The 24567-nt window shown below is 35.2% G+C and overlaps 1 protein-coding gene and 1 long non-coding RNA gene across 4 annotated transcripts in view; one reads left to right on the forward strand and one right to left on the reverse strand.

Moving 5' to 3' along the window:
* LOC110438026 (uncharacterized) overlaps positions 1 to 24567 on the forward strand; it is a 63011-nt gene that overhangs the window by 10062 nt on the left and 28382 nt on the right. The window contains exons 2-7 of one of the 2 annotated variants that reach the window (XR_012391809.1): positions 1578 to 1752; positions 5174 to 5320; positions 18002 to 18203; positions 19411 to 19581; positions 20307 to 20477; positions 21224 to 21455. This is a non-coding gene — a long non-coding RNA (uncharacterized lncRNA). Of the gene's footprint in view, positions 1 to 1577; positions 1753 to 5173; positions 5321 to 15375; positions 18204 to 19410; positions 19582 to 20306; positions 20478 to 21223; positions 21456 to 24567 lie in introns of those variants that run through there. The other variant, XR_012391808.1, reaches the window with a different exon arrangement.
* Positions 12232 to 23391, reverse strand: LOC561147 (uncharacterized). Of its 2 annotated transcripts, XM_073925514.1 has the most exons (17): positions 21754 to 23391; positions 21176 to 21484; positions 20279 to 20506; positions 19383 to 19610; positions 17975 to 18232; positions 17058 to 17152; positions 16894 to 16941; positions 16031 to 16409; positions 15717 to 15887; positions 15535 to 15623; positions 15274 to 15307; positions 14802 to 14896; positions 14296 to 14343; positions 13783 to 14161; positions 13435 to 13611; positions 13236 to 13324; positions 12232 to 13090 (listed from the first exon to the last, which is right to left on the reverse strand). In XM_073925514.1, exons 1-17 carry the CDS (start codon positions 21863 to 21865, stop codon positions 12962 to 12964), a joined length of 2868 nt encoding a protein of 955 aa, XP_073781615.1. In that variant the 5' UTR covers positions 21866 to 23391; the 3' UTR covers positions 12232 to 12961. The 2 variants fall into 2 exon arrangements, with proteins under 2 accessions (XP_073781615.1, XP_068070025.2); XM_068213924.2 differs by lacking the exon at positions 20279 to 20506.

Raw genomic sequence — 24567 nt, forward strand, 5'->3', positions numbered from 1 at the left:
CACACATTCACGCACACACAATGCCAAACGCTCTTAAAGGAGCCGCACCCCATTTTCACTTGTTACAGAGACTTGTCAGGTTTTATTTTAGTGAGCAGGGAGGAGGTTGATGGAGGTTTACACAGCAGAAAAGCGTGTGCTTGTACGGGCGTGATGTGGAGCCGATCCGCAAATCGCAGCACATTATGACGATGACCAATCAGAGTCACTTGAGGGCGGGCCTTTCAGAGGAACTAGGAAATATATCAGTCGTTTTCATGTTAGCTGAGTAGCTGTGTATAATCAAAGTGAGATATATGAAAAAATAACGCGATTTCCTTCAAGTGAAACATAAGCACACATTGCTTTGCATCTTATAAACACAACCAAGCCTTAAAATTACATTCTGGACCACCCCTTTAACAAATCAGTAAAAAAGTGGATATGACAACAAAGAAATATAATTTTTGTTTGTCATTTATAAAAACAGCTTTGCTGATTAATAGTCTGTTGTATAGTAACATTTTGAAGTTTGGTGTACCTGTTGGTTTGTGTCAGTTTCATTAATAAAATCAATGCAGACAGCTCACCTTTTGGTAAAAATCTACCTTTCAATGAGTTACTAATGAGATCTGAGGATTTTTTTCCACTCCGCAGAGCTAAATGTAATCTTAAGAGTTAATAATTATCTGGTTGTGCAGTATTTTCTTTACACTTTACCTTTTAAAGACAATATCTAAAAAGGGTAATGTTCTGTATTGTGATGTGGTAACAGTGGCAAGAGAGGCAAACAGCTTACAGTGTAGCTTAGCGTTGCCTTCTAATTAGCCAGTTTTGTCTGAAATGGTCTGCACAAATAACATAATGGTTTAAAATGAGATTTTGTTAAATTTATTTTAGTTTAAAAAAAACTTTGAAGAGGCATTTATAAACAATACCAAAATAAGTAAAAAATAAAGCGCCTTGTGTGTGTCAACGACAACAGCGTATTAATAGAAAAAAATCATGCAATTGTTATAAAATAAAAGCAAATACAGTATATAATTTGGCCAATGAGTTTTAGGAATTTTATTGATTTTAAAAACATTTTAATAGCATCCCGAAAAAACATCTCTTTTGGCTTAAACGGGTAGACAAGGCAAGTTTATTTATACAGCACATTTCATACACAATGGTAATTCAAAGTTCTTTACATGAACAAGAATAAAAGAAACATGAAAATAAAAATAATACAATTAATTAAAATGGATTAAATTAATTAATATATGGTAATAATTAACAAAACTATGTTCAGCTTATTAAGAGTGATTTCTGGAGGATCATGTGACATTGAACAGGACTTATGCCATGATGTTAGAAGTACAGCTTTGAAGCAGAAAGCAGTTATTAACTTATTATTTCTTTTCTGTTTTACTGTAATGATGTGGGCAGAAGAGACATCTACCAATAACATTAAAGACTCTAAACTTTTTTCCAGTTATGTACATAGATTAGCAACATTAACAATTGTATACATTCTTTTAGCTGCAAGAGACCCAGAATGCAAAATAGCACAATAGTACAAGAAAAGCAGTAATACAGTATATTTTATTTTTCAGTTTCCACTCTGGAGGAATCTGGAGTCTTTACCTCTGCACTATAGGAACGCTGAAGAAGATGAAATGCTGAAAAACTTTGTCCTACATCGACCCTCCATGAAAAGATAAAGAGTAAGGTGTCCTACAGAGATCATTGTCCTCTCTTCCTCAAAAGAGCCTATCTCCGGTTGGTTTGGTAAGATGTACACTTGTATTCTCTCTCAGGTGTCCAGCATCTCATACTGCCTCCTCAACTCTGTCTGAAAGAGTCTCCAGTAGTCATAAAGATCTCAAATACTCCCTAGAGATATCAGCATGCCCATCCTCTTTTTTTTTTTTTTTATTAGAATATGCAAAAATCATACGAATACAAGAAAACGTCAACAAATAACAAATACAAAGCAACGAAACAAAAACAAAACAAAAACAACAACAATATAGTCATGTACTGGTATGTGCGTGAGTGTGTGTGTGTGAGTGTGTGTATGCATGTAAAGGTAACTTGGTGGACAGGTCAGAGTACATACATAAGGAACAATAACAGTCAATAAATGAAGCAAGTGTCACAGATATAGATAAAACATATAGAAAGAAACCAGTCAGAGGTAGGGAGTAACAACAATGCTTATTAATGTATGATAGTAAAAATTAGAGTAAAAAGAAAGAAAGGACAACAGTAATAACTGACAACAATAATAATAAATCACAAGTGCTACACAAACTACTACTACAAAAAGTTACTTATATTACAACTACTACTGCTTCTACTACAGCCACAACCACGACTACTACTACTACAATGTCTACTAATACTGATACTACTACAACGACTACCACTACTGATACTACTATAGCGTTTGCTACAACCAATACAACAACGTCTACTGCTACTACTACTACTACTACTACTACTACTACAACTATTACCACTACTACTACTACTACTACAATCACTTCTACTACATCTACATCAACAACATCTACTACTGATATTACTACACCAACAACGACTACTACTACTACTGTAACTACCACACCATTACTACTTCTGCTACTACTTACATGAACTACTACTTCAAAAATCTCCGTAACAATTACTCAATTACAATCGATACTATTACTCTGTCTACTACTTCAACTACAACTACTACTACTACTACTACAACTACTACCGCTACAACTACAACAACTGCAACCTTAATAATGATAATGGTATAAATACTTGTAATAATGATAATGGAAAGATAACAGGACAAGTCAGAACAGTAATAATAATAATAATAATAATGATTTCAAAAAATAAAAGTAATACCATTTATGACAAAGGTGTCGAGGAGAGGGGAGGATGGGAAATCAGGGAGAGGACAAGTAATAATAATAATAAATAATAATAATAACAAATAATAATAGTAGTAAGTATTAAGTTTGAAGGGGAGATAGAGGAAAAGAGAAAATAAACTAATGATAATAAACAAAAATTTATAAAATACTTATAATAAAAATAAATAAATAAAATAAAATAAAAACAGAAAAGGAAGGGGAGGAGTAGAAGAAAAAAAAGAAACAATAAGAGAGAAGAAAAATAAAGTTCAGCAAACAAAGCAACGAGAATAAGCCAAAAAAAATAAAAAATAAAATAAAATAATAATAAAAACTGAATAAATAAAAAAGAAAACACTATATCAATGCTAATTATGAATTATACAATTCCACATGGAAGAATAATATTAAAGATATGTATGATAGATTATTACTGTAATTTGATAACTATAATATACTCATGCTGGTAATAATACTAATAATAATGATAATAATAAAAATAACAACAGCTGTAACAATAAATTGAGGAGGTTGTAGTTGTGTGATGGGCATTGAGGTATAAAGTGTTTGTCAGTTGCTTTGTGATGCATTAAAAAAAGTGTAACGTGTGGCATGGATCAGTCCAGTGCAGTGCCCAGACTGCCATGCCTACGTTACACTTTACCCTGTGAATTTAGTACATGTAAGTAGATTTTTTTCTTTCCTTTTTTTCCCTCTCTCTTTTTTTTCCTCCTCTTCTCTTTCTTTCTTTCTTTTTTTTTTTTCTTTTATTTATTCTTTTATCTGTTGTTGGTCAGGAGAGGTACTGGTATATAAATAATAATAATAATAATAATTTATGCATAATAATAATAATAATAAATAGAAAACAAATATTATATATAATAATAATAATAAAATGAATAAATAACATTGATAGGGACAGGAAAGGGGAACAAATAGAACAAAAGGGAAAGTAATGAAGTATATAAAGACCGAATTATGATTATTTTATTTTAATTGTTTACATTATACTTTTTTTCCAATTGATTTATTTATTTAAAATTAGATTTAATATTAGATTTTTTTTTTTTTCCTTATCTCTACCTGACCCCCTCTCTCCCCTCCCCTCTTGTTTATGTACTGATGAAGGTGTTGTTAGGGAATGGCTTCAGGCAAAGAGGATCTTCAATAGAGATGTATTCTGTATGCCCATCCTCTTGAATCAAAACTGCTGATGTATTATTGGGTACACCAAATACGGCTAGAATTATAAGTCCGTAAAGATTTTTCCTCACATATCTTTATTCTAAATGTGTTTACTTATAGTAATTATAAGACTGTTTTGGTTTCTAATCTCTTGGAGTGGTCGAATCATGGAATTACGAACTTAAAGGTTCCATGAAATTAAAATAAAACATTTTTAGATGTTAGTTTCAGTCTGTTAGTTTTAAGTATATCTTTTATCTTGTGTGCTCCAAAACAATGACAATTTGCCTTGAGAAAATATAAAACTTATATAAACATATAAAGCTTTTCACTTGACACAATGGATCAACGATTTGTTTCACGTCAGCTCATACTACAGTTTCTCTTCAAATCCTGACCAATCAATGCTTCCTAGAATCTGACATACCCCGCCCCCTTTAAGACGCTTCACATTTGTTTTTCATTTGATGTGCTTGAGCTCAACCACTCTCACTGGCAGAGCTATGAGAAAACAAAACACTATTGGCTGTTCTTTTAAAGGGGATGAGCTAATCTGTCTCCTGATACTGAAACTCCTAACTGTTTTAAGATTTCTGGTTTGAGGAGCTAAGATGTAAGTCGCGTTTTCAGTTTCTCCTGCAGCGTGCATATCAATATTTCAGTCTTTAGCCTTTTTTGTTCCCTCCAACAAGCCTACAAGCGTTGTTTACTTAATGTCCATAAAAACTAACTTGTTTTTATGTTGAATTATTAAGAACAAACCCAGTAAAGCTGCTAATCCATCATAGTCTCATCAGCAGCCTGTACTTTCTGATGGGCTCGCTTTGCCTCAGCCCTGATAGCTCAGAGGTGCATATGGAGCTCCCAGTCGACAACACAGCTCTTAAAGCTGAACTTTTATCTTCTCTATGCAGTGATATTGCAGGGATTCTGTGCCCCGAGTTGCAAACTGTACTGGCTGACGATCTGTCAACAATTACATGTGAGCTGCAAGCTGTAAAACCTAATTTTTTCTAATACTGTGGCCACAGTACAGGGCGATGTGGCAATGTCACTATGATTAAAAAAAAGACATGTCTGATTCTTCTTTTTCTGACCTGACCTCAAAGATAGCTCACGTCTGTGCAGCATTTGGGGAAGTGCGTCCACAGCTGCTGGGGAATCTCTGAAGTCAAGTTGGATTTCTGTATCCAGCCTGACTGCACTTCTTGTTCAATGGCTTGAAGTGGCACTTTGTTTGCCCAGAGGAGTCAAAGGTAGACAATTCTCTATTTTTCAAAGTAGTAAGATCGAAGTCATGAGAGAGATGGTAGCCCATGTACAGTAATTAATTGTTTTTTGCATATGGTAACTTAGTAAAGTCTGCTGACTTTCGGGTCTCTTGACCAATCCAGACTGATCATATTGGTCATTGTTACATGTCCATGTATTTGATTATTTATTTTTGCTATTTTGTTGCCCTCAACAGTTTTTGATTACTTTCTTTGAGTTGTTCTTTTATTTGTGATCAGCCTTAGTTTTATTTTGATTCCTTCCATACTTTGTTATAAATTTCTTATTTTAATAAATACCCCTAGACTGATCCCTTTTGGTTTACCTTTATTTGTGTTATGACTGTGGCTGTAACATAATTGAGGACTATTCCTAAATTGTTTGATTATGTTTTTCAGCTGTTTAGTGTGGAAAGAAGTGGCCACACCGTTCTTTTCGTGATTCATCTGGATTTGCTTTTGTGTGAGTGACTTCTTGCATCCTAAGCAAGTATTTGCCCTATTTATACTAGTTGTTGGGTAGGTTGTGGACCTGCAACTTGTTTGCCTTTCTTGTTTTTGTAGTTATTACGCTTCAGAGCCACTTGCTGCTGATCTAGTAATTGAGTCTGTGTATGGTGTTCATGATTTTAGCATTTAAAGTCGTCTCGAGCCCCTAACATCACTATCAACAACGTTTTCACTATTGTAGGGGATCAACCTACATTAAAAGATCGATCAGGGATTTCTTAGCTTATTTCAATGAATCGGATTCAATCAGATCAAAAGATTCACACTTTATCTACCATTTGTCCAGCAAATAGAAGACATTGTATCTTACCAATCTCGTTTATATTATTTCCTTTTTCAACAATAATAACATAACACAGTATTGGGTTAACTTTTAGCAAGGAAACAAAATCTACAGCTCGAGGATATGACTTAGAAGTGCATAAACACGAACACAGTTCTTACAAAATGAGAACAAAGATTTATTGAGCTACACTTTGATACATGAAACTAACTACGTAATAAGCAAACAACAAACAAACGCACACACACACATTCACACATACACACAAAGGCAGTTCAGAGGATGCAAAATAAGTTGACAGCTGCCACAAATGAATTCTAGTACTTCTTACTAGATCTTAAAAATCAGACCTGAGAAACCACAAGAGCAGGGTTTTGGCTTATCTTTAACTGCTTAAGATCAATCTGCACCAGATCAGCAAGAGACAGCGTTTGTTTGTTACTTGTGCATTTGCGGAAGTCGAGTTTCCCTTGCCAGGCTGGCCTCAGGGCGCGGTGACTCGCTTCGGTGACGTCTTTGGGATTCCTTTGCTTGTGAGTGGCTGTCGTCCTAGGTTATCTAGTTGACGGACTACTGAGAGTCGATTTGCAGAAGTTCGTGTGGTTTCGGCATTCCGGAAACTTAAGAGGTTTGCATTGAAAGTTTGTGATGACCCAATCGCATGGCGGCGCAGTGTCTGGACAGGCGAGAGGAAGCAAAGAGCAACAGCGAGCGTGAGCCAGCTAATGCAAAAAGTAATGTTTTCTTGTTGCAGGGTGCTTTTAAGTGACCTGGTTTGGTCCATCTTCCAATAAACAGTTGCCATGAAGGGCGGGGCCATGCCCTGTACCATCGAAGTAAGGGTCAATCATTAACAGACTGCATGTTGATTTCAGGCGAAGCAGTGGCGCAGTAGGTAGTGCTGTTGCCTAATTGTTGATTAATTGGGTAGGCAGAATTGTTCGTAGTGTTTGAGTGTTTGTGGATGTTTCCCAGTGATGTGTTGCGGCTGGAAGGGCATCCGCTGCGTAAAAACGTGCTGGATAAGTTGTTGGTTCATTCCGCTGTGGCGATCCCAGATTAATAAAGGAACTAAGCCGAAAAGAAAATGAATGAATGTTGATTTCACGTGGTAAAATCTCTTGTAAGTTTGTAACTATCTTACTTCAAATGTTACAAGACGAATACTGTTTGTACTTCTAGTTTTTCATGTACACTGCTCTTACAGCTGAATAGGTGCTGAGACCAAAATTATTTCAAACAAGACTCAATGCAACAGTGCAGCGCAGGACAGGATTTGATTGTGACTTCAGGTTCTTTCCATTATCCGCGGCCTGCAAAACTGCAGCAAAATGGATATAATATACATGGATGAAAGCAAATGAAATTATATTTATCTACGCACGGCACGGAAGAAACAAGGATGCATTAGGCTCCTTTCAGACTGGAGGTGGATGGAGGACTCGCCACCTGCACGTGACTGCGGTGAAGTTTTCCATGTTTTTGTTCAGTAAAGCGAAGCGTAGCTTCAGGTCTAATCATCACTAAAGTGATCATCAAAAGTGTCACATTTGTATTTGCTGACATCTAACACAATGTTGCTCTTGGCATATGTGTTTATTGTTTTTCTAATAAGAGTTTCATTTTGGCAATAGCCTTTTGTATTAAATAGCCGATTTGATCTATATAAAACTTCACATTCAAACCCAACCAAAAAAATCAACTTGCACCACTTTTATCTAATTCCGATGGTTTCTGAGGCATTTGAGCATATTTCATTCGACTGTGTAGGACCTCTTCCACATTCAAAATCTGGCAATAATTACCTGTTTACGATTATATGCGCAACTACACATTTTCCTGAGGCCAATCCTTTACATTTTGTAACTGCTAGAGCAATCACCAAAACACTGGTTAAGTTTTTCACGGTCTTTGGTTCAGAGTGATCATGGAACAAATTTTACATCTCAAACGTTTTCTCAAGAGCTTAAACGACTCGCCATTAAACATAACATCTCCACTGCTTATTATCCAGAGAGTCAAGGTGCTTTAGAGAGGTTTCATCAGACAGATAAGGTCTATAAGTTCTCACATACTCTTTTGAGCTTGAGAGAGGAAGAAATTCTGTGGTTGCTTTTCGCTTCACGAGAGGTGATACAAGACTCACTGGGGTAGAACTTTTTTGGGCACACTTTTTGCTGTCCTTTAGCTGTATTGAAAGAGAAGTGACTCTCTGATTCAAAAAGCACCACTGTTCCTGAATATTTTTCACAGTTTCGTACATGTTTATATAGGGCTGTGACACAGGGTTCCCGCGGGTCCTTAAAAAGTCTTAAAATGTCTTAAATTAAAATCCGGGAAATTAAGGTCTTAAATTGTCTTAAATTTTACCGTAAAGTGGCTGTAGGTATTAAATTTTCAGCTGGTCTGCTTAATGACGATAGGGAAGCACAGTGGTCCACCGTAAAACATCTAATAGTTGATTAATTCAGTATGTGAATCAGGAGAGAAATGACAGTCTCCGTGATTTATTAGACTTTTTTTCTATCATTTTAGACGGGGTTGTGCCGGGCTTGGGCTTGCGCAGTAAATGAACAGTCATGTGATGCATTTCGATTAGCGCGAGGAAGTAATAAAATAGTAATAAAATTGTTTGTTACAACATTGAAATCCATCCCTGCAAAGGTGAATCAAATGATGACAGAGATGTCAAAAAGAGCGAATTATGTCAGCGGTCAGGTCAGCCGCCTGTTTTATTCGAACAGTCATTCTAGCCGCTGGTATATAAAGGTATTTTGGCGGTCGCTCGTACACTGCGTTTTACGGTAGAGCACCTGGGAGCAGTGTCCAGCGAGCTGACAGGACATGACAAGGACACTCGCTACATTGAAACCGCTGTCATGGAAAATGAAATGAATGTTCTTGACTGGTGGAAGATGAACAAACAATCCTACCCAAAACAAATTAGCCAGATCAGTAGTGTATTCTGGCCAGTAGCAGCAGCAGAGAAAAGGTGTTCAGTGCTGCTCAGTGAGCGCAGGACTGCGCTAAAGCCATTTACAGTGGATTCAATAATGTTCCCCCACAAAACGCATAACCTAATCTTGATAAGTAAAGAATTTCAAATTATAACTAAATATTAATGAAATCATAATGTATGCAGAGTATACAGGCTAATGCTGGCATTATTCTTTTGAGCATTACATTATTCAGCTTCACCATCGCCTTACTGTGAAGAGAAGTGGCAAAACAAATCCCACTGAGCCTTTATCTTAATTTCGTTATTGCCAAATATCTGTCATCATTTATCATTTATTTTAATTTATTTGCTAAGAAAGACTTATTTTTATTGGTGTGTTGGCCAATTCAAACGTTAAGTATATTTACCCAGGCCTCTTTAGAGTGTTGAGATGTTAAGATGTTACAGGGGGCTTATTTTTTAATTTTTTTGTTCCAACTTGGCCTGTAGCCTATGTTATGGATAATGTTAACGCATATAAACAAATCATTCATGAAAAAAGACAAAAGAGCTGTGCATGTGCACATTTGGATAATGTCGGGCTATAAACGGGTTCGGGCTTTTTAAAAGCTGTCAATCAAAATGTACTTGTCGGGTTCGGGCTCTATCGGGCCTACCTTTCATAGCCTGATAACAGCTCTAGTTCAGACGCCCCCTCAGAGTCTCATTTTACCACCAGACACCCAAAAGGCAGATACTGCGGGTTATCCATAATGTGACGAGGCTTGATTTATTTAACGAAAACATTAAAATGAGTAGCCTATTCCAAAGAAATTATATAATTTTTGGGTCTTAAATTATATTTGTTGAGGCCTTAAAAATGTCTTAAAAAGCATTAAATTTTACTTTTAAAAATGGTGCAAGAACCCTGTGACAGTGAAAATTTTTATTACTGCAGTGGGAAGACCCCCGGTGTTGCAGTTGCAGTGGTTTTGTTTACTCAAAACTGAAAATTCATTCTGTTATTAATTACTAATCTTTTATTATAATTTTTTTATATGAAAAAGCAGTAAATTATGTAAAATGTGAAATTAAAGCAATAGTCCAGAGAGCTGGTTTTCCGCGTCAGTTTAGGTGCACCGTTTATAGCCTATAAAGTGCACACGTGGCGGCGGAGGCTGGACTAATGGATGGCATTAAGGTCCAGCCGCCTAATTCATTACATGTTTTGATTAACTAATTCTTTAAATACAACTCTCTTGAGCTCTAAAGAGAAAAACACAGAAGAAGTTTGCTGTTAAATTAATTTTAGCAGTGACACAACCGCTAGTCATTTTCACTTTAGTTTTTCAGTTAGGATAAATATTAGGAGTAACCTAAAAAAATGTTTAGTTGGACACTGCACAGTCCTACAATAGTCTACACTATAGTTAATATTATAATATCATATCATTATATCATTTTCATCAATATTATTAAAACTAAGCTATAAAATTGATAAAACGCAGAACCCTTAAAAATATTTGCTTTCATTTTGACATTTCTAAAGCGCACTTTTACAGTTGTGTAAAGAAACATCCCATTATGCAGCAGCTGTCTCAAGTTGGAACACTTAAAAAAATGACTTGAGTTTAAAGATGATCGGCCTGCGAGGTCAAGTTTATAGTGGTAGTAAGTAAGTGGATGCCACAGATCAACCTCTCACTTGCGCTGCAGGTATCCTGCATGATAATGTAGGGTAGAGAGTTCTCTTGTCACGTGATAATAAAGATACTGAGAAGGACCTGCACACAGTCTTGAGCACAGACAGACACACATGAGCAAACGCAACGAAATGAGAAGGAAACATAGAAGCGTTGCCCCGATAGGACACGATAATAAACTTCAACTGGCGAGCTGAGCTGAATCAAAACAGCTGAGTACCGTCATAACATGTGACCATAATAAATACACGTGGACAACCTAAACAAAACAAACCTCCAAGACAAAACAGGCACTCCGGACATCTCTGTTTTGCTACACCAATGCCTTAAAATGTAACTAAGTAACACATTTAGCTACTATTTTTTAGATGACATTAAATTGTAACATTTACCTTTTTCCTAACGCTGATATTGGTGTGATAATGAAGCGTGATGACTCGGTTATGATTTATTTACCTGTTATATAAAAAGTGGGTTTGCTTGCTGGTGTAGGCATAGTTTGACATATTTTCCTAAAACTTTAAACATTTATGTTATTTAGAATAAAACAGAAAGAAATAAGGAGAATAAAATATAATTTAAACCACTCCTTTGGCACTAAAGCCACGATCCGTGTCTGCGTAAATAAACGGTGTTGTTGCTAACCTTCATTAATAAAGTCAGTAATAGCGAAAGTGTGCATAGCCTAATATTATAGTTATAAAAAGTATATTACTGGTCTAAGTCAGTAACTTGCATCTAAATTGTTGGCGCAGTGCAGTTTTATTGCATGTACGAATCAGATTATGAACAATAATTAAGAGCAAGTTTTTCCTTTATTACATTCTTACCGTAAGGTGTATTTATTTATTTTTATTTTTTTTATTTATTAAAGGGGTGAGAACATAATCACTGGCAAAATGTTCCTTCCGTACCACCAACAGGTTATGCCTCTTTACGTAACAGCGACATACACTTGAGGGTAGGTTAAACAATTCTAAGATGCTCACAACTTTGATGAGCCAGCTACCAAGAAAACTGACGTCATTGGATTAGTGAGAAGTTTTCCAATGTTGTTCAGTGACATTTCTGATATAACGTCAATTATTGAGCATGATATTGATGTTGATTTTACCCAGGCGATAAAGCAACATTTAAATTAAAAGTTGGGTGAATTAAAAGAAACTTGTTGGGTAAATTGTTTGAGGTTGACTGGTGGGTAAATGCCGTGCACCACTAATATATGCTTTAATTTAATATATTATTTCTAAATAATATATACAATAAAATAATTCATATAATGTATACATTTAAAACAATGATGAATTTAACTTAGCACTGGGTTACTATTATGGCCATCGTACAACTTTTTTTCCTTTTATTATTTTATTTATTTTTATAGCATTACTGTCATTAGTAATTTTGTAAAGTTTAAGACTAAAGTAGTAAAAAATGAAGTGAAATGAAAAAAATGGAGATGCCATTTCTGAGTGCAATATTTTTTATTGAACAAAAAGAAAATGTACATACAATACAACAGTAAACATCACATTACAGTGAACATTAAACATACAGTTTGGTACCTTCTATTTTACTGAGACCCAAAAGGGACATGATGGTGGGAAAAAAAAACTCAGTGGGAGGAAAATGAGGTAAATATCTATTTTTAAGTTTTTGCGTTACCTCCCAGGGTTTTGTTTTCCCTCGCAATAGTTTTGCGTTCCCTGGCAAAGATCTTTTATGTTCCGTTGCAACACTGTTGTTCCACAAACACTTCCTGTTCACTTTATATTTAAAAAATGTCGGTAATTTGTATGTACAGTTCAGCATGTACCATGTACATGGTTGATGTGCATATTGTGCATTCGTCTTGCAGTGGTTGAGAGCTCTGCACATCACTATGGTGTGTTTCACATAGCATTTCTTCATTCGGCACTGGGTTGCTTACATGGTCGCCGAACAATGTTTTTATTTTTTATTGCACAACTACTATTAGTATTTCCACAAAATAACAAAATATTTATTGATAAAATAAATTAATAAAAAATACAATAAAAAATGGGGATGCCGTAACAGCTGATGAATCAGTCGGTCCCTGAGTCTGGGGTCTTGAAGATTTCTGGTCTTGAGGTGGCACAGGGATGCTGTCATGGCTGGCTACAACTTCCTTTTTTTAGTGTTTATGTTTTTTTTAACTACTATCATCAGTCATACTAAAATATACAATAATGTCTAAAGAAAAAACTAACAAGTAAAAAGAAGGGAATATTAAAAAATGAGGGATCCTCTGACTGCTGATGGACGATGCGGTTCTCGGGTGCAGGTCTTTCCACGTCTTCAGGCTGAAACAAAAACAAAATTGAGGTCTGCTATTTAATGCATTATTAACCAAAGAACATCTAAAAAAGATTTTTAAACAATTATGAAAATTTAGGAAGATAAAAAAAAGGTGCAAATATTAAAGAATGTTCAGAATGTAAATAATACCGTAAACCAGTCATGGAGACTCAGTTTCTCAAGTTCAATTCGCTGCTCTGGCTCGATCTGGAGACAGCAGCGGATCAAATCACAGCATTCTGTGCAGAAAGAAGAGAGAGAGCTCAGATTTACTGCACAACTTAATTAATAAATAATAGTTTGTATTATTCAGATTGACCTCTTTCCTTGACCCAAATAGAGATTTTACCTTTTGTCAAGTGATCTTTGGTCCAGATGTTACGTCTGATCATTTGCAGGTCGTGTCGATTTGGAAAATCTCCACACATCATCACATAAAGGAGTAGCCCAAGAGACCACACTGTCGTTGTTTTACCGTGGTACTCGCCAGTTATCCGATACTCAGGTGGGACATAGTCATCTGTGCCTGAATGAGAGAGGTTTTAACCATTAGTCATTAGTCACCAGATCGACAGTATTAATCGATTAGTGGACTCCATTCTATGATGCTATGTGAGAGCTTGACTCGCGCAGAGTCTATTGTGAACTCATCACTACAGTTTGAGACTCACTTCACAGTTTAAGGGATCATACATACCAGCAAAACTTGTGTAAGGAGCATCGGTGAGGATTTCCCCGCATCCAAAGTCGATCAATTTGATTTCGAGGGTGTCCGGGTTGATCAGGATGTTCTCCATCTTGATATCGCGATGAAAGACTTTGCGTCTGCAGCACGTTTGAGCTGCAAATATTACCTGCCACATGATCAACCGTGCCCCATCCTCATCGATGATCGACTCTTGGCGCAGGAGAAAGGAGAGCAGCTCTTCAGAGGGCATGGGCCGCTCTAGGACCATGATGTATTCGTCCTCATCCACGCGCCAGTCCAAAAGCTTAATTATTTCCTGTATTGCGGGCTCTTGGTTTGCAAGAACTAAAAGAGCAACCTCCATTGGAAGTGATTCTGGATAGCCGTCCTGGAAGAAATATATTTGTTATGATGATTGGATGGATATTGTGTAAAACATGATGACAATTACAGTTTGTCTAGTGATTTATAGATACTTAAAGTGAAACAGTGAATGAGAGTTGAAGAGCACAGCATACTTACAATGTCGATGAACTTGACGTTCTCGGTGTAGGCAGTTTTAATTGCCACCTGCTCAACAGAACAAAGAAAGCATGTGTTATAGAATTATACACAATTATTGTGTTCAGAGTTCACATTTGTCCAATGCTATCTCATGGCAATTTGTCACTTTTTGATTTAGTGGCTGATTCGTATGAATTTGTACAATCTCATTCTTGTAATTTGCTTATCCAGTTTGACATTTGGGTTTAGGGCTGGAGTTTGGTGCCACGCATCATTTTAAAAATCATTTTCATACGAATGAACTCATAAATTCATACCAATTAGCCACTAAGTGACAAAAGCTAAAATAGTTCAGTTTTCTCTTGAGATCAGGCTGATTTTCAGTCATTAACACTGAACAGTTTAACAAAGTAGCAGTTTAATTTATCCCAAAAATAAGAATCACATATCTATCTATTATTTCTTATCTGATACTCTGATTTAAAGTGGTGATCTAGATATTAACTGATGAAAATTGACGATACCTGAAGGCCATCCTCTAGTCGGGTTGCAGCTTGAACAAGTCCAAAGCCTCCTTTACCCAGCAGAACGCCAAGTTCATAAGAGGATGAGTTGATGACTGTCAAAAGAAAAATCAAAGATGTTGATATAAAATGTCAATCAGTAGAGAGTTTATTTAATCCAAGACTATTGTCTGATTCATATACGCACTCAATATTTGTACCTAAATTCACACAAAACAGGACAGTTTAAATGAACTGTAGTAGTTATAGAAATATTTATGCTTCATGTAAAATATACATATTCAACACAGACACATAAACAAATGAACAATGAAATCTTGTCTAATGTGGAAAAACCGTTGTGCTATTTATCATCTATTATTAAACAAAACACATAAAACATTTGAGTGCTGATTAAATATTGACATTAATAAAGACATTGCCATAAAAGTGTGTGTGTGCATGCGTGTGCTGGGTTAACTACCAAACTGACCCATTATTTCACTGCTCTTCTTCTCTTCGTTGGTCTGAAACAGAAACAGAAATCATACTTAGTGTCATCACACAACCTGCATAAAACAAATATAGGCAACATGCCTAAAGTAAAGAAAGTGGACATAAAAGAACATGAAGAATGAATATAAAATAGTGTATTAGGACTGACTATACAGCTTTACATAAAACTGTAAATCTAATGCGTATTGTCTACTAACTTATCAAATCAAAAATATTAAACTCATTAACATGTATTTACCTTAATCCAGCTGTGGCGGTTGAGTCGCTCCAGTTTAATCCGCTCTCTGGGGTCTATCTTGAGACAACAGCGCATAAAATCGCAGCATTCTGTGCAGAAAGAAGAGAGAGACATGATCACCTTGAAATTTATTTTTTGGTAATTCAAATTACAACTGTTCTGTGCTGAAATGAAGATCTCACCTTCTGACAGGCCTTCTATGTCTTTATTCATGATCGTATTCAGTTCTCGTCTTGTTGGAAACTTCCAGAAAAGCATTACAAACAAGACTATTCCGAGAGACCACACTGTCGCTGGTTCTCCGTGGTATTTGCCAGTCTCCAGAAACTCAGGAGGACGATACTCCGCTGTGCCTGGAGGAAAGAGATTTTGTTTCAGTTAACAAGGCATGTTTAATTGAATATTCATTACTAAGCAAGAATTCTCTTGATTCACAACAGTGAATTACTTCATGAGAGCTCAAGTCATGACCACAGTTTAAAGGGATTATACGTACCAGAATAGTCTGTGTAAGCCTCATCTTCGAGGATATCCCCGCACCCGAAGTCAATCAATTTGACCTCAAGGGTGTCCGGGTTGATCAGAAGGTTCTCCAGCTTGATATCTCGGTGTAACACTTTTCTTTGGCAGCAAGTTTGAGCTGCGAATACGACCTGTTTCATGATGAACCGTATGTCATCTTCATCAATGGGCCCAACATAGCTTTCTATGAAATCGTTCAAGGGCTGACAGGGTATGGGCCGTTCCAGGACCATGCAGTAGAAGTCACGTTCCACCTTCCAGTCCAGAAGCTCAATAATTTCAGGAACCCTTGGGCCTTGATTCACAAGGGTTTGAAGAACAATTTCTATTGGAAGTGGTTGAGCAAAACCATCCTAGAAGAAAGAAGGTTTTTATGATGAATCAGTGGTAAAAGAATTGAAATCAGTCGATTGTCTACTAAAATATTATTTGCTGTCTGTGATTAAAGAATTAATTCACCCAATTATGTTATTAAAAACCGTCATGTTGTTTCAATACTCTGACAGCTTCTTTCATCTTAGCAACACAAATCCCTCATCCTTCATCAATAGCAATGAGATGCTCAAAGTCCAGAAAAGGAACCAAAACCTTTGTTTTTTAGTCTTAAAAGTGTTCTTGGAGCTTTTTATGTAGAGTTGATCTCTAGGGTTTAATCAAAAATATTTAAACTTGTGTTCTGAAGATGAATAAAGGTCTCGGGGGGTTGGAATAACATGAGGGAAAGTAAATAATAACATAACTTTATTTATGGGTGAACTCATCCTTTAATGTTAGCATGACGTGTTTGAAATGTAAAATTGTGGAACAGAGGAGAAACAGAGAGCACAGTTTTCTTACAATGCGGATGAACGTTGTGTCGAACATCGAGCAGTATTTCACTGCAACCTGATCAACAAAACAAAAGAGTGGATGTGTTAGAATTATGAGCAAAGGCAATGATGAGACCAGAATAACAGGACAAAAATGATTGGCTAGATTAATATTGCTGTTCAGATTCATACCTGAAGTCCATCATCCAAACGAGTCGCTGCATAGACGGTTCCAAAACCTCCTTCACCGAGCTCATCACCAACTTCATATTGGCGTGAATTGATGACTGTTAAAGAGAAATCAGAGATGAGGGAATAAAATGTGACAGCACTTACTACTACTAAATCCAATTAAGAGCTACTTTTTATTTTCTAAAGACAAATTAGCTGAATATTAGTTATCAACAACATTTAAACAATCTGTATATTGAAGTCAGTCTGAAGCACAGCCCACTAAACTGTAGGGGTCTAACTATTCGCACCTAATCATTTCAGTACAGGACTTTAAGTTCAGTCAGTGTGTACAAAATATGGACAAAAAGACATTTGAGGGGAAAAGTGACACTGCTGGATGTAAATGCTCAGTAGTGCTCTGCTGCAACACTGCACTGACAAACACATCTGTGTGCATGAATGAACAAGAGTGAGTACAACAACTTCACAAATATTCACAGTGTTCCAGAATTCAGCATTTTCTGAATACAGGTGAAAAATGTTTCATTAGAAACGTAAATGTTACTGGTGTTTTCTTCTGTCAGATAACATTTGGCAGAGTTTTTAGTTTTATTTTTATTCATGCAGCAAAGGTTTAATAATTATTGTCCATTATTTTTAATGACTGAAAAATCCTAATATATATTCTAATTTATTTGTATATTGATTTATGTAGAATTCACCTTTTGTCACGTTATTAGTCCTCTAACTTTTACTTTTTTAATAGTAATAAACGGTAAACAAAAATCACAAGCATTTTTTAAGTTTTGCTTGTTTTTTTATTTCAAACTGTAATAAAATTGAACAGAACTATTTATCCTTACACCCTACTAAACTGAAGTAAACCTGTAAATGTTCACTGAATTACTGAATGAGTGTCAAGGTAGCAAACTTACCGAAAATTGTTTTCTCCTTCTCCTGAGGAACTGATGGCACTGCAGCTTGAAGGACATCATCCTCACTACAGTCGGACGTGGCACAGGCTGTAGGGACGTCGTCAACACTTTGAGCTGCAGCATGGTCTGGAGTTTGGAGGGTCAGTTCAGTGCTGGGAGATTGGAGGACATCACTGTGGTCGTCAACACGGACTGGACAACCACTGGTGCTTAGTTCCTCCGATAGCAGGTATTCAGTCCTATCATCAATATCTCGACCTAAAAAGAGAAAAATATGTAATAACTAAGGATTGTTTTATTTAACTTTTTTTAATGAAATGTTAATTAGCCATGTTAAAGTGTGCTGTACATTTTGAAGTGACTATTTGGGGTGTTGTAGCCCCAAAATGTCAGAATTCTGAAGTGGGAATTATTAGCCCCCCTTTGATTTTTTTTCTTTTTTAAATATTTCCCAAATTATGTTTAACAGAGCAAGGAAATTTTCACAGTATGTCTGATAATATTTTTTTCTTCTAGAGAAAGTCTTATTTGTTTTATTTTGGCTACAATAAAAGCAGTTTTAAAATTTTTAAACACCATTTTAAGGACAAAATTATTAGCCCTTTTAAGCTACTTTTTTTTCGATAGTCTACAGAACAAACTTTTATGTTTAGAAATGTGTTGAAAAAAATCTGTTCTTTATTAAACAGAAATTGGGAAAACAAATAATCAGAGGGGCTAATAATTCAGAGGGGCTAATAATAATACTTTAACTATAGTAGTACAGTAGTACAGAAAATACAGTAGTAAATTCCGTCATCATTTACTGACCCTTGATTTATTCCAAACAATTCAGAGTTTTTTATTGTTTGTTTTTTTTAACAGAAAAGAAGATGCTTCAGAGAATGTTGAAACCTGTAACCATTGACTTTAATAGTATTTTTTTTTCTACTATGGATGTCAATGGTTACAGGCTTTCAACATTCTTCAATATATCTTCTTTTCTGTTCAACAAAACAGCAAAACATGGTTTGGAACAAGTCAAGAGTGAATAAATGATAGAAGATTATAATTTTGGTGAACTATCTCTTTAAATAAATAACCTTAGATTTTAATAATACATTAGTAAATGTTGATGCTGTGCAAGTATTTTTCATTCTTATTTCATAAATACATTAACTAACATGAACTATTGGAACATTATTGTGAAGTGTTCCCAATTTTGAAACTAAGCAGGCATTTATTAAATCAGTTTTAAATGTTTAATTTTCTTAAATAAAATAATAATCATAAAAAAGAAGCTATTTTAAACATTTCTCCCTAACTGAAGCGTAAATGAATCAAACCATTTATTGATACACTAATATTAAATTGCCGTCTAATCTGTGCATGTTCATTGAATTACTTAATGGTGAATTAGCAAACTGACCGATCACTGTTTTCTCCAAATTCTGTAGCTGGCATGACTGTGGCTCAGTGTCCCGAAGAACACGTGCACACAAGTTAGCTAGCAAAGGCACTGCAACTTGAAGGACATCATCCTCACTACAGTCGGGAGAATAGAGGACAACACTCTGGTCGTCAACATGGACTGGACAGCCACTGGTGCTTGGTTCCTCCGATGACAGGTATTGAGTCCAATCATCAATTTCTCGACCTAAAAAGAGAAATAATATGTAATAACTAAGGATTGTTTTATTCACATTTGATAATTGTAAGATTAATTTGCCATATTATTGCAAGCTGTACATTTTGAAGTGACTACTTGGGGTCTCGCAGCCCACCATTATAAATGTAAAACGCAGTCAAACAAACATACACTGAAAAAGTGACACTGCTGGATGTAAATGCTCAGTCGTGTTCTGAATACTGAAACATTGCACTGACAAACACATCTCTGTCAATGAAGGAAATCAATAAATATTCAGAGTGCTCCTTAATTTTGTACAATCATTTTTAGGTGATTGTCTTTTCTAACTGTTTGTCTTGCTCTTTTTTGAATATGGGTAAGAAATGTAAGTATTTGTCATTGTTCACAGCAAATGCTGTTCAAGATATTTTCATTCTTAATTCTAGTTAGCAAATACATTAAATAACATCAACTAATCAAACATTAAAGTAAAGTGTTTCCAGTTCTTTAATTATTTTAATCAGGCTGGCATTTATTCAAATGTTTTAATTTGTTATTATTCGCAATTGACAAAACAGAAAAGCACTTTTAAGTTTTGCCATTTTTCTCACAAACTTATTATTACACTGCTGGTAAACTGCCGTCTAATCTGTGCATGTTCATTGAATTACTTAATGGTGAATTAGCAAACTGACCGATCACTGTTTTCTCCAAATTCTGTAGCTGGCATGACTGTGGCTCAGTGTCCCGAAGAACACGTGCACACAAGTTAGCTAGCAAAGGCACTGCAGCTTGAAGGACATCATCCTCACTGCAGTCGGGAGAATAGAGGACAACACTGTGGTCGTCAACAAGGACTGGACAGCCACTGGTGCTTGGTTCCTCCGATGACAGGTATTCAGTCCAATCATCAATTTCTCGACCTAAAAAGAGAAATAATATGTAATACCTAAGGATTGTTTTATTCACATTTGATAATTGTAAGATTAATTTGCCATATTATTGCAAGCTGTACATTTTGAAGTGATTACTTGGGGTCTTGCAGCCCACCATTATAAATGTAAAACGCAGTCAAACAAACATACACTGAAAAAGTGACACTGCTGGATGTAAATGCTCAGTCGTGTTCTGAATACTGAAACATTGCACTGACAAACACATCTCTGTCAATGAAGGAAATCAATAAATATTCAGAGTGCTCCTTAATTTTGTACAATCACTTTTAGCTGATTGTCTTTTCTAACTGTTTGTCTTGCTCTTTTTTGAATATGGGTAAGAAATGTAAGTATTTGTCATTGTTCACAGCAAATGCTGTTCATGATATTTTCATTCTTAATTCTAGTTAGCAAATACATTAAATGACATTAACTAATCAAACATTAAAGTAAAGTGTTTCCAGTTCTTTAATTATTTTAATCAGGCTGGCATTTATTCAAATGTTTTAATCTGTTATTATTCACACTTGACAAAACAGAAAAGCACTTCTAGGTTTTGCCATTTTTCTCACAAACTTATTATTACACTGCTGTTAAACTGCCGTCTAATCTGTGCATGTTCATTGAATTACTCAATGTGGAAGTGAACAAACTGACCAGTCACAGTTTTCTCCATATCCTGCTGCTGGCATGACTGTGGCTCAGTGTCCTGAAGAACACGTGCACACAAGTCAGCTAGCAAAGGCACTGCAGCTTGAAGGACATCATCCTCACTACAGTCGGACGTGGCACAGGCTGTAGGGACGTCGTCAACACTTTGAGCTGCAGCATGGTCTGGAGTTTGGAGGGTCGGTGCAGTGATGGGAGAATGAAGGACATCACTGTGGTCGTCAACATGGACTGGACAACCACTGGTGCTTGGTTCCTCCGATGACAGGTGTTCAGTCCTATCATCAATATCTCGACCTAAAAGATAAATAATATGTAAAAATTAAGTATGTTTAAAGTTTGTCCAGAAACTTGACGTGCTAGTTTGGAAATATAGAGAATAACTGAAGAAATATACTAAATCGACTTTAGATACACATTGACTGTATGTTACAGACTTTATAAAACTGATTAACAAAACTTAACAAATAAAGTTTTAAAATTAATAATAAAAAACTTCCACGATAGCGAGTGTAGGGCCCTATATGCAGACTTTGGTGTTCTTATAGCATCGGTATATGGTTTACCATCACTGGTCATCGTGGGTGGAGAGTTTTTCTCCACGGGTTCTTCTCGATGGGGTTTGTTTTCTGTCCTTCCCCGCAGGACTAAAGCAATTACTCCGAGTAATGTAAACATTTTAAAGAGTAAATAGTTAACAATTTGAAAAGCACAAATCTACGAACAAATAACTGTCAGTAAAGACGAAGAAAGTCTTCGTATATCTTCACACTACAGTGGATTGTGAGTAATGGCGCCTGTTCAGCAGAACGTCATCTTTAGAACTTGATGAAACGTGACATTCTAAATTCCAATAAAACCAAGCTGCAACGTGATTGTCCCGTTTAAAACTTCATAAAAAAATTTAATACAAAGTAATAGTCAATCATTTAGTGGCTTTTTTCGTGTGCGTGTGTGTGTGTGTGTGTGTGTGTGTGGAGGGGGGGGGGGGGGTGTTGATGGAGAGCTTCAATAAAATCGCTCAGCATATTCAAATTTGTCATGCATTTTTTCGAGTCTTCTTTTTGTATTCACATGATAAATTTATAAATAATCGGCAAGTTTTTAACCGTTTAAGAAAACAATTTATTTTAATCAAAACAATTATTTTGCTCTAAAAACTCTTTTTTTAAACTCACTAATGTGGTTGAGGTTTATCTGTAACGTTAGTAACGTTTTGTTAAAACCATCATTAGGGTGTAAGTTACTCATTTTTGCAGTATGGCCTTAAATTATTTTGTCCACTGAATCCACTTTGCCTCATAATTTGTATTTTTCACTCAGTGCAGTCGGGGACTACAGTATATTGACTATTAGCACAAGGTTAGTTGACTGAATGCCCTGACAGTGTTAGCATTCAGCATGAAATCAGAACAGTTTGCAGTTAAAACCATTTCCTACCTTTTCTTGTAACCCAATAAAATCCACTGCAATTAATGTGGACAGAGATGTTTAATCCACAATTATGATCATCATTTCAACCTGCTGGCGTTCACATCATCGGTCTAGTCGTTTCTAAATCGTTTTTGAATCGTGAGAGAGTCGATTCATTGACCTATTCATAAACACAACCGTTGCTTTGTTACTGAACAAATGTCTTAAGACAGTGTCTTACTGCCACCTACTGGCGGTTTTAGTTGTTACATGGAAAACCTAATTTTACTAGACTTGCATATTTTTCTTATTAATATTTTTATTTGAGAAATTATTTATTTAAAAAAATCCATAAAGGTAAATAATTCAATGGATTTTCAAAAAATCTAAATTGCAAATATTGCACCTAATGGGAAAAGTGACTGCAGTAGAAGTACAAGAGAGAATGCAAAAGGAAGAAGTATCCAACTCTGAAAAAGTTTAGGAACCGCTGATATACAGATAACTAGGTCATGACTTAGTTAAAAATTAAGTCTAAATCAATGCAAATGTAGTTTAACAATGCAGTGCAAGTATTACAATGTACAAACACAAAAATTCCAATACTGTAAACAATTAATTTCAAACTACACTAACTAATTATATATTATGTATTATATTTTGGAAGTTATTTGCAAATGCAGCCAAAGCACATGATAGCATTAAATATGGCTGTAATATTGGTCATGTGGACGTTACTGCTTTTTGCCTTGGCACGACTGCTCACTTTTTGCTTACAATTAAAGTCTGTTTAAACGTAGTCTTGTCTGCATTTTGGAAATTGTTTTTCTTTTTATTGAGATATTGTTTCAAATGTTGCTTTCAATGGGGGTGTATGAATATATCATATATTAACTCATATTTAACTCAATATTTTGATTCACTCTGTCTAACAAGTCATCCGTGCTGTTGTTCTATTGGAATTTTATTTTCCAAATGGCCGACGTAGCAACAGAGTGTCACCTCTTGGTGGATCTAAGCTCTTTGATTTATTTATTTATTTATTTATTTATTTATTATTATTAATTAATTAATTTTTTTTTTTTTTATTGACTTCAATAACAAACATACAAAATCCAATTTTACACAAAACAATGATAATAACAGATCAGGATAAATAATATAAACATATAAAAAATTTATTAAAAGAGAAACCAAAGAGAGAAAAAAAATAATAAAAAAATAAAACAATTAAACAAAGATACATACAAAACACAGATACAGCAAGAGGAAGCAAGGACTTACGTATCCGTGATATTTCCAAAATATTTATCTTAATAATCCAAGAATCTATCACTTTTCTTGTTAATAATTAGTCTAAGAGATTTAATAAAAAGATCCATTTCAATTAAAAAATGTGAAAAGAAGGCTGCGAATTGGAGAACTTTTGTTTGTGAATAAAATATTTTGCATACAAAATAAAAAAGTTAATAATGTAGTTCTCTGATATATCAGTTTTACCTTCATAGTAACAAATAATATCTTGAAGTTGTAAGTGTCTGGAAGAAGCAATGTATTTACCTATATGAAGATATAAGCTATAACAAAAGCTTTTTGTGTTTTCACAATGAAAAAATATGTCAATCAGCGTTTCGTCTTCATTTTTACAAACTGTGCTTGAACTATATCAATTTCCAAAAACTTTGCCAAAGTACTATTCACTGGATATATTTTATAAAGAATTTTAAAATGACCCTCTTTTGTTTTATTGGGAATGCAGCACTTATGAGGTAATAGCCAGGCTTTTTTCCAGTCTATTAGGTCAATGAAGGATGCAGTAAAATTTGCTCTTAGGAACATTATACTTTTTAATTTGAAAGATTTGTTGAATATATTTATTATTACATTTTTTGTCAAATATACTAACTCCATTTTAGATCAGCTCTGGTTCTTTAATAACATTTTCATTAAACATTAAATGAGATTTT

Source organism: Danio rerio, chromosome 2 (genome assembly GCF_049306965.1).
Source record: "Danio rerio strain Tuebingen ecotype United States chromosome 2, GRCz12tu, whole genome shotgun sequence".
NCBI lineage: Eukaryota > Metazoa > Chordata > Actinopteri > Cypriniformes > Danionidae > Danio > Danio rerio.